The sequence below is a fragment of the Dipodomys ordii genome, unplaced genomic scaffold (genome assembly GCF_000151885.1).
Source record: "Dipodomys ordii isolate 6190 unplaced genomic scaffold, Dord_2.0 Scaffold106, whole genome shotgun sequence".
NCBI lineage: Eukaryota > Metazoa > Chordata > Mammalia > Rodentia > Heteromyidae > Dipodomys > Dipodomys ordii.
The window spans coordinates 7,494,142-7,504,645 of record NW_012267322.1 but is presented as its reverse complement, the minus strand read 5'-3'; the positions used below and the strand labels follow the sequence as shown (position 1 = coordinate 7,504,645).

At 41.2% G+C, this 10,504-nt stretch overlaps 1 protein-coding gene across 2 annotated transcripts in view; it reads right to left on the bottom strand.

Annotated features, from left to right (window-relative positions):
* Positions 1–10,504, bottom strand: part of Ogfod1 (2-oxoglutarate and iron-dependent oxygenase domain containing 1) — a 42,021-nt gene that overhangs the window by 29,578 nt on the left and 1,939 nt on the right. The window contains exons 2-3 of one of the 2 annotated variants that reach the window (XM_013027972.1): positions 10,172–10,317; positions 5,048–5,094 (exon numbers count right to left, since the gene is read on the bottom strand). In XM_013027972.1, the coding sequence (XP_012883426.1) occupies positions 5,048–5,094; positions 10,172–10,317 (193 nt within the window). Of the gene's footprint in view, positions 1–967; positions 989–5,047; positions 5,095–10,171; positions 10,318–10,504 lie in introns of those variants that run through there. The other variant, XM_013027973.1, reaches the window with a different exon arrangement.

Below are 10,504 nucleotides of genomic sequence, written 5' to 3'. Positions count from 1 at the left end.
TTTTTTGGGTCCAGTCGTGGGGCCTGAACTCTGGGCCTGGGCGCTGTCCCTCAGCTTTACAGCTCAAGGCTAACGCTCTACCACTTGAGCCACAGCGCCACTTCTGGCTTTTTTCTTTCTGCTTATGTGGTGCTGAGGAATCGAACCCAGGGCCTCATGCATGCAAGGCAAGCGCTCTACCACTGAGTCACCTTCCCAGCCCCTTAACTGATCTTTTTGTTTGAAGCTTAGTGCCAGATATAGGGACTAAAATCAAATATCTACTTCCTGTTATAAATTGAAGTATTACATGTACTACCCACCACCATTTAATAAGCAATTAAGTGACGTTGTATAAGATCACAATGACTTTAAGTGGCAATATCAGTGAATACTCAACTAATAGCACAACAATTGGTAAAATCTTTCATAGAAGTTTGATGCTAAGGGAAGTCACCAGCAAAAAAGGCCTCTGTAGAGACTTCTGTCTGTCAGTGTGTCCCTTCTGGTGGTATTGCAATTGAACCCAGTTCTTTACAAATGCTAGACAAAGTATTCTACCACTGCCAAATCCCGAGCCCCCAGAGATCTGTTTAGTATAATGTATTATTATTATTATTTTTTGGTTGGTCGTGGGACCTGAACTTTGGGCCTGGGCACTGTCCCTCAGCTCTTCAGCTCAAGGCTGGTGCGCTACCACTTGAGCCATAGCACCATTTTCAGCTTTTTCTGCTTCTGTGGTGCTGAAAAATCCAACCCAGGGCCTCATGCATGCAAGGCAAGCACTCTACCACTGAGCGACCGCCCTACTCCCTGTATTATAGTTTTGATCATGCTGGAGTTTGAATTCAGGATCCTGCACTTGCTAGCTAAGTGCTCTACCAATTGAGCCACGCTTCCAGCTCTTTTCTATGACTTAAAACTCAGTGAATTTTAAGGAATTAAAAGTGCTTTTAAAGAATTTGTTCGTTGTACTGGTGGCTCATACCTGTAATCCTAGCTACTCAGGAGGCTCAGATCTGAGGATTGTGGTTCAAAGCCAACCGGGGCGGGAAAAGTCTGTGAGACTCTTATCTCCAATTAACCACTGGAAAACTGGAAGCAGCTCTGTGGCTCAAGTGCTAGAGTGCTCGCCTTGAGCTGAAGAGCTCAGGGACAGTGCCCAGGCCCAGAGTTCAAGACCCATGATGACAGAAAAAAAAGAAAAAAGAAAAAAAAAAAAAGAATTTGTCTGAGCTCAAATTACACACAAACACACACACAGACACACACATTCACAGACACACACACACACGTACACACATTTGTGCCAGTCTTGAGGCTTGAATCCAAGGCCTAGGCATTGTACCTATGTCCTTTTTGCTCAAAGCTAGTGCTCTATCACTTGAGCTACAGCTCCTGTTTTCTGGTGATTAATTGGAGGTAAGAATCTCACATCCTCCCCCAACCCCTCCCCAGCTAGATTTGAACTGTGATCCTCAGATCTCTGCCTCCTGAGTAGGTAGCATTACAAGCATGAGCCATCAGTTCCCAGATTCCCTATCCCAAATATATATAATTGAAGTTCCCATAAAATGAGACTGGTATTTAGTTTGTAATTAAATATCAAGTCTATAGGCCAGGGGATATAGAGTACACCTGGAGGAAGCCAGGTGCCGGTGGCTCACGCCTGTAATCCTAGCTATGCAGGAGGCTGAGATCTGTGGATCACGGCTCAAAGTCAGCCGTTCAAAGTCAGCCGGGGCAGGAAACTCCGTGAGACTCTTATCTCCAATAAACCACTAGAAAACCAGAAGTGGTGCTGTGGATCAAGCGGTAGAGTGCTAGCCTTGAGCTGAAGAGTGCAGGGAAAGTGCGCAGATCCAGACTTCAAGCCCCAGACTGACCAAAAAAAAAAAAAAAAAGGTGGAGGAAGCAGTACTTTTAAGTTTAAGGAGAGATTTAGCAAAGTTATGAGATCTTATCTAAGGACAAAGTTTCTAAGGGTGTGGCTCAGTGGTACAGTATTTGCTCAACACAGGCAAGATGCTAGGTTCAATCTTTGGTATTCTCACCGCACCCCAAATATTTAAGTGATCTACAAGATTTCATTATCAAATACCTTTTGTAGGTTCCATACAATTCAAACCAAAATATTTCACAATAATAGTATTTATCATAACAGGTTTTTTTTTTTTTTTTTGTGTGTGTGTGTGTGTTTTTAAAGCAAAGCTGCAAATTACACAGATGGGCTAAGACACCAAACTGCTGAATCAGACTTTGGGCAATGTAGGTGATAAAAATTTCTGCAAAGTCTTGTTACTCTAAACAAGAATATCATCAAAGCCTTAAACCCAAGGACATCAACTTCACAAATTACTCCATAGAAAGTTCTCTTACTGACTTTTTGAATGACTTATGGGCGTATTTTCTTTCTTTTTGTTTTTTGTTGGTCATGGGGCCTGAACTCTGGGCCTGGGCACTGTCCCTAAGCTCTTCAGCTCAAGGCTAGTGCTCTACCACTTGAACCATAGTGCCACTTCCAGCTTTTCTGCTTATGTGGTGCTGAGGAGTCGAACCCAGGGCCTCATGCATGTAAGGCAAGCACTCTAACACTGAGCCACCTTCCCAGCCCTTATTTTCTGAAAACACTAGCATTTATTAACTGTACTTATGAGAGAACTCCCAGAACCCTACTGGGAAGTAAAAAGATTAGTTTTCTGCAATGATCAAGTAAGTCAGGTTCTCACTGTTCTGAATATTTGGGTATAAAATGTAACTTAGGCCCAGGTGAAATGATTACCAGAGGGGTATAGTGAATTAATATGACAATGTCTTAAATAGCAAGACTGGAGAGGGGTATGTTTTATAAGAACAGTATGAGTTATAGTTAACCTTTTTTTCTCCTGATTTCATCAAGCTCAAGATGCTTTTTTCATTATAAGAAGTATTATTTTGTATTTGCTTACAGGAAAAAAAAATACTGCTAATGAAACCAGTATAAAAGAATGACTGTGCAAGACACAGGATCTGAGATATTCTTAAAAAATGTCTTTGAATTCAAATATAGTATATTATATTGCCATTTTTCTCTTCCTTCCTTCCTCCCTCCCTCCCTCCCTCTTTCTCTCTCTTTTCTTTTTTTCGTTGCGTATGAACTCAGGGACATGCACTTGTTAGGCAAGCATTCTACTCCTTGAGCCATATCTCCAGCCAAAGGGTCTTACCAAGTATCTCAGGCTGGCCTTGAACAGTTGTGATCCTCCTGCCTCAGTCTCCCATGTGCTGGGATTACAGGTATATCCCCTTCCCCAGAGGTTTGTTTTGTGTTAAATTCATACACATATTTAGTGGCTGTATAATTTCCACTTTATGTTTTGTATCCTTCTCTATATGTGTGTGTATATATATATATATATATGAGAATGGATAGTCATTTAAATCTCAATACCATTATGAATACCATTACAAGAACTGTATGCAATTTCTGAGCACATCCTTAATTTTATTTTATTTTTGCCAGTCCTGGGGCTTGAACTCAGGGTCAGGGCACTGTCCTCGAGCTTCTTTTGCTCAAGGCTAGTACTCTGTCACCTGAGCCACAGTGCTACTTCTGCCTTTTTCTGTTTATGTGTTGCTGAGGAATTGAACCCAGGGCTTCATGCATGGCAGGCAAGCACTGTCTCACTAAGCCACATTCCTAGCCCTCTAAATTAAATTTTTTGTCAGGATAAATTGTAAGTAACATTACTCTTCAAGAAAGTATGCTTCCTTTTAAGGGTTCTGATACATCCTTCCAAACTATCTTACTTTAAAAAAGAAGAATGCAGCAATGTAGAAAACTATTTATGCTTCTGTCAATACTGGGGTGTCTGTTTTCAGTAGTTCCTAGTTTAATGTATTAAAAATAGTGTATTTTTTTTTTGCCTAGGAACAAAGTTGAACTTTTTTTTTGGGTCCGGTCGTGGGCCTGAACTCTGGGCCTGGGCGCTGTCCCTCAGCATTTCAGCTCAAGGCTAGTGTTCTACCACTTGAGCCACAGCGCCACTTCTGGCTTTTTTCCCCCCTGCTTATGTGGTGCTGAGGAATCAAACTCAGGGCCTCATGCATGAAAGGCAAGTGCTCTACCACTGAGCCACCTTCCCAGACCCAAGTTGAACTTTTTTGTATGTGCTAGTACTGGGTCTTGAACTCTTCACACTCTTACTTGGCGTTTTTGCTCAAGGTTGGCATTCTACCACATGAGTCACATTTCTACTTATAGCTTTTTGCTAGTTAAATGGAGATGAGTCTTATAGAATTTTCTGCCCAGTCTGGCTTTCAACTTTGGTCCATAGATCTTAGCTTCCTGAGTTGCTAGGTTTATAGACATGAGCCAGCAGCACCTAGCTAAAGTTGAACATTTTATCATTAAGAATCTTACCTCCAGTTAACCACCAAAAGAAAGCCAAAGTGGAGCTGTGTCTCAAGTGGTAGAGCAAACCAGCTAAGGGACAGCACCCAGGCCTTGTGTTCAAGACCTAGGATGGGTGTGTGCACGTACATGCGTACATATATGTGCGCGCGCACACACCCATACCCATACCTGCATGTGTGCACACACACACAAGAATCTGGATAATCAGCGTTCAAAGTCAACATGAGCAGGAAAGTGAGTCTATCTCGAAAACCCAGCAAAAAGCCTGGCTGGAGGCATGGCTCAAGTGGTAGAGTACTAGATGAGTAAGGCACTAAGCTCCCCCCCCCAACACACACACACAAAGTTGGGCTTTAGATTTTGGCATCAGTCAGACTTGGATTGTAGCCTATCTCCCTGGATTTTATTTTATTTTTATTTTTTTGTCGGTCATGGGGCTTGAACTCTGGTCCTGGGCACTGTCCCTCAGCTTAGCTCAAGGCTAGCACTCTACCACTTGAGCCATAAGCACCACTTCCTCTCCCTGGATTTTAACTGAGTAGCCTTGAAGTGATGTACTTTCTCAGTTTTCTCCTCCTGTACAAAATAAGATGTCAACAAACACTATGTCATAATGTTTAAAGCACTATGCTGCCTAAAATATATACCCAACATATATGATTACTTGTTTACCTTAATGCTGAGATATGAGGCTCTCTTCTCTTCTTCAAATCATCAGACTTGATCATGGAAAAGCAAAAGATAAAAAACATTTCCTATTAGAGCATAATAGATGCACAGTGTACATTAGTAGAGTCTGGCACTGTGGTTAAAAGCCTGGATAATGAAGCCAACTGTCTGAGTTTGATACATGGTATTTCCATCTGGCAGTTGTGATTTTGTTAGGTGAAGCAGTCTCGTTCTCCCTTATTCAATCAACTGACAGGTAGGTATTTAGAAAGTCTGTTGAGGGAGATAAATACTAAACAAAAGTAAATGATTAGCATATAGGTCACAAATGCATAGGAAAAAGCTGCAGGGTAAAAAGTGAGAAGTGCTGAGAGTTGGGAAGAGTTTGCAATTGTACATGGAGGCCAGGGTAGACTTCAGTGAGGTGAAGCAAAGCCTTTCAAGACAGTAAAAGGTACAGAGCAAGGGGAAAAACAGAAAATGACATTAAAGAGGTAATGGTGGGGCTGGGAAGGTGGCTCAGCGGTAGAGCACTTGCCTTGCATGCTTGAGGCCCTGGGTTTGATTCCTCAGTACCACATTAAGAAAAAAGCCGGAAGTGGCACTGTGGCTCAAGTGGTAGTAGAGTGCTAGCCTTGAGCTGAAGAGCTGAGGGACAGCACCCAGGCCCAGATTTCAGGCCCCACGACCGGGATCCCCCCCCCCCCCCCAAAAAAAAGAGGTAATGGTTTTGTTTTTGTAAATACAGCTTTTACTCAATGAAATAAAGAACCAATGGAGATTTTAAGCAAAGAGGTGATATAATTTCATTTATTTATTTGTTTGGTCAGTCATGGGGCCTGAACTCTGGGTCTGGGCACTGTCCCTCAGCTCTTCAGCTCAAGGCTAGCGCTCTACCCTTGAGCCACAGCAACACTTGCAGCTTTTTCTGCTTATGTGGTGCTGAGGAATTGAACCCAGGGCCTAATGCATGCAAGGCAAGCACTCTTACCACTGAGCCACCTTCCCAGCCCAATTTCATTTACTTTTTTAGGTAAAATTCACATTAAAAATTTTTCCACTTTACTTAAACTTGCATAATTAAATGAGTTTGATATATGTCACTGTGGTATAACCATCAGCAGTATCTAGGTATTTAGAATTTAACAGGTTGCTTTTTTGTTTGGCATTTTTCACCAAGCAAAATGTTTTCATGTTGTAGCAGTAGATTCCTTTCTATTGCTGAATGACCACTCCCCTCTATTGACATACCACTCCATTCATTAGCTGATGGACATTCGGGTTGTTTTCAATTTTTGACTATTATAAATAATGCTGCTATGGTCATTTGTAAACAATTTTTTTTTTTGGTTCCGGTTGTAGGGCCTGAACTGTAGGGCCTGAGCGCTGTCCCTCAGCTCTTCATCTCAAGGCTAGCGCTCTACCACTTGAGCCACAGCACCACTTCTGGCTTTTTTTTCCTGCTTATGTGGTGCTGAGGAAGGCAAGCGCTCTACCACTGAGCCACCTTCCCAGTCCTGAACAAAATTTTTATGTGAACATCTGCTTTTGTGCTGAACCCTTTAACTTTTCCTTCAGTCCTGAATGTGCTTTGAAATTTTCTTGGGTCCATTTACATTTTCAAAGAACACAATGCTATTGTGTAAGATGGTAAGAGTGGGATATTGGTTATTATACTAATACAATAATTCCATTGAAAAACAAAGACATCCTGGACCTGATGTTACTGGCAGTGGAAGTGGTATCAAGTGTTTTTCTCAGGACAGATTTTGAAGGCAGATAGAAAAATTTACCAATAGACTGGACATGAGGGATGAGAGAGAGAAAAAAGTCAAGGATAATTCATTTTGGCTTGAAATCAAGGTGCCACTAATTGAGATGAGGAAACCTGCAGGTAAAACAGATTTAGGTGGGGAAGATCAGGAGTTTGGTATGGGAATTAAGTTGAGACTCTTGCTATGAGAAAGCCAGGAGCAGGGCGACAGTGGCTCACGCCTGTAATCCTAACTACTCTGGAGGTTGAGATCTGAGGATCACAGTTCAAAGCCAGCTGGGGTAGAAACGTCTGTGACTCTTATGTCCAATTAACCACCAGTAAACCGGAAGTGGTACTGAGGCTCAAGTGGTAGAGCTCAGAGACAGCGCTCAGGCCCAGAGTTCAAGCCCCACGACTGACCATTGAACTTGAGTGAGACTCCATTGAACTTGAGTCCAATCAGTCTCAGGACTAGGCCCTAGAGTATTCAATCATTAAGAAGTCAGTTATTTGCAGATGATCTAGCAAAGGACACTAAGAAGGTTTGGCCTGTAACTCAGAAGGAAAACTAAGAGTGCATGGTATCCTGAAAGCAAAGTAAAAAAAAAGTTTCTAGGAAGAAGTGATGGACTAGATCAAATGCTTCTTCTTTCCTCCTTTTTTAGAGTCAGGGTTTCCCTGACTCAGGCTGGCGATGGAATTATGTGTGGGTGTAGCCACATTCATCTTCCAAATGTTTCTTAAACGTCAAGTAAGAACTGGAGGCTAGGAATGACCTTGACAATTACAGTTTCAGCAGAGTAGTAGAGGTGAAAGCCTGATAAAGTGGGCTTACCAGAGAATAGGAGAGGAATTTGAAATAGCACAGACAGCTCTTGAGATTTTTGTGTGTGATACACTGAAAGGAATTATCCAGAAGAGAAGGAAAAACTAGTGTTTTCTTACTGTAAAATGGGAATGTGGCTTAGTGGTGGTAGAGTGCTTGCCTAGCGTGCATGAAGCCTGGGTTCAATTCCTCAGCACCACAGAAACAGAAAAAGCCAGAACTGGTGCTGTGGCCCAAGTGGTAGACTGCTAGCCTTGAGCAAAAGAAGCTCAGGGACAGTTCCTAGGCCCCGGGGTTCAAGCCCCTGAACTGACCCCCCCCCCCAAAAAAATTATAGAAGGTGCTGGGAATGCGGCTTAGTGGTAGAGTGCTTGCTTAGCATGCATGAAGCCCTGGATTCAATTCCTCACTACCACATAAACAGAAAAATGTTAGAAGTGGTACTGTAGCTCAAGTGGTAGAGTGCTAGCCTTGAACAAAAGAAGCTCAGGGACAGTGCCCAGACCCTAAGTTCAAGTCCCAGGTCTGGCAAACAATAACAACAACATGACTGAGCAATTCCTAATGACAAACTTAGCAGGGGTGCTAGAATGTCAAAGACCCAGTAATCTATTCAATTCATACTATAAGCAAAGAAAAGGTAAAGAGATATAGGTGAGTTTGAGGGGGCAGATGACTGAGAACTGGTTTTACACACTGTCGTAGGGAGAAGAGATGCCTTCCAAAAGTGAGCAAGGTAAAAATTTATTCACACCAAGCTCATTTGGATACAAGTGGTTGCTTCTTCTTCATAACCCATAATTCTGTTGATTATTTTCCTTTTTACTGACTTCACAATCAATGAAGTATTTTCATCTGTCAAACTGTTTCAAGTAAAAACTACACAATAACTTAATAATTAGTCCTAAATCAACGAGAGACCAAGTGTTACTAAAATTGACATAATTATAAAGGAAGAGAGCTATAATTTTTCGTTAACCTGGGAAACTTACTTTAGCTAAAAGTTTAGGAAGTGGAACTGTGGCTCAAGTTGTAAAGCACTAGCCTTGAACAATAAAGCTCAGCACCTAGGCCCTGAATTCAAGCCCCAGGACCAGCACTAAAATTAATAAAAATAAAGTTTACATGAAACTTTCTGAATTTTAGTGTCATAATTCATGTTTTTAGCCTTGTTAATTGAATCATTTGTACAAAGTCCAGGGATAGACTGGTGTGTGTGCGGCAAGTCATTGCCAGCTGACTAGAAGATCAATTCTAGTGAAAAGGATGAGAGAGAGAGAGAGAGAGATCCACTATTTACTCTTATCCCAAATAAAGGGGGAAACAAAAAGAAACACAAGATTCATCTTTATTTATTTCTTAACATTTAAGCCCTGATGTCCTTAAGGGCTTTTGGTGGTTTTTTTTTTTGGGGGGGGGTCAGTTGTGGGGCTTGAACTCTAGGCCTGGGTGCTGTCCCTCAGCAAAGGCAACCACTCTACCACAGCCCCACTTCTAGTTTTCTAGTGGTTGATTGTAGATAAGAATCTTAGACTTTCCTGCCCAGGCAGGCTTTGAACTGAGAACCTCAGATCTCAACCACCTGAGTAGCTAGGATTACAGGTGTGAGCCACCAGTGCCTGTCCTGTCCCTGAACTTTATTGCTCAAGGCTAGCTCTCTACAACTTTGAACCACAGTGCCACTTCTGGTTTTCTGGAGATTAGACTCTGATGGATTTTCTTGCCTAGGTTTCTTTTTAAAAAGGATTTCCAAGAGTGATGTATTCATGTGTTCCATGTACTGAAAGTTATCCCCAAACTGAGGAAACACAAGATTTTTATTTCTATACTAGATGCATCTGTGTCTTCTAATAGAATAAACAGCCTAAAATTCAAGTTAGTCTTTTCTGGCCAATTAAATTGTCCACCAAGAAAAAAAAAAGGATGGAGGGCTGGAGATGTAGCTCAGAAGTAGTGTTTACCTCATGTGCTTGAGGTTTGAACTCTGCATGTGCTGGAGTGTGTGAAGAGGAGAGAATGGGTTTAATTCTCTGCTAGACATATTGCAATGCAGAATACACTGCAATAGTTCTAGCCATCTAAATCAAAGACAACTTTTTTTTTTGTTGACAAAGATATCAATTTTAAATGGTGATTATATTCCAACATATATTCTTTATACCACTATCCAAAGTCTACTTCACTCTATGATATAATGTATCACTTACTGGCTTAGTGCATTTTTACTTATATCTGTACTATCACATCATCCCTATTAGAGTCTTATATGGAAGGAATTGCCAAAATTGTCTTATAATAATTATAGCACCTAACACATGGCTAAGAATCACATTATGTTAAATGGAGGAATGCTTTTAACAATATTAAAGCAAGGACCAAAGCAAACCCAATCTAAAATCCAAGGCTTAAAAATACTGACAATTATGAAATGATAACCCCTCAGCACATAATCTTTAAAATAACAATAAAAAATTTTAAAAAGATACTGGTTTATTGTTCATGAATGACTTAGTTGCAAGAGTAAATATGTCAAGGGAATAATTACCTGCTGAAACTTATATAAATCGTTATATTTCTCATGGAAGTCCAAGTTCAAAAGTTCCTTCTGAAGCCCTTCCAAGAACTCTTGACTTCGGATGAAGTTTGGGATCACACAGTGAAGAAAAGGGTCCATATCCATGATTATAGCTTCTGTTGAAAGGAAAATATTATGGTTGTGTTCCCTTTTGTATTTATTTATTCATATATTTATTTGAGGCAAGGTCTCATAGCTCAAGCTGTTCTCTAACTAAAGATCCTCCTACCTCTATTTCCAAAGTGCTGGGATTAGAGGTGTGCTTCACCATACTAAGCCCCTTTTGTAACTTTGATCTCTGAG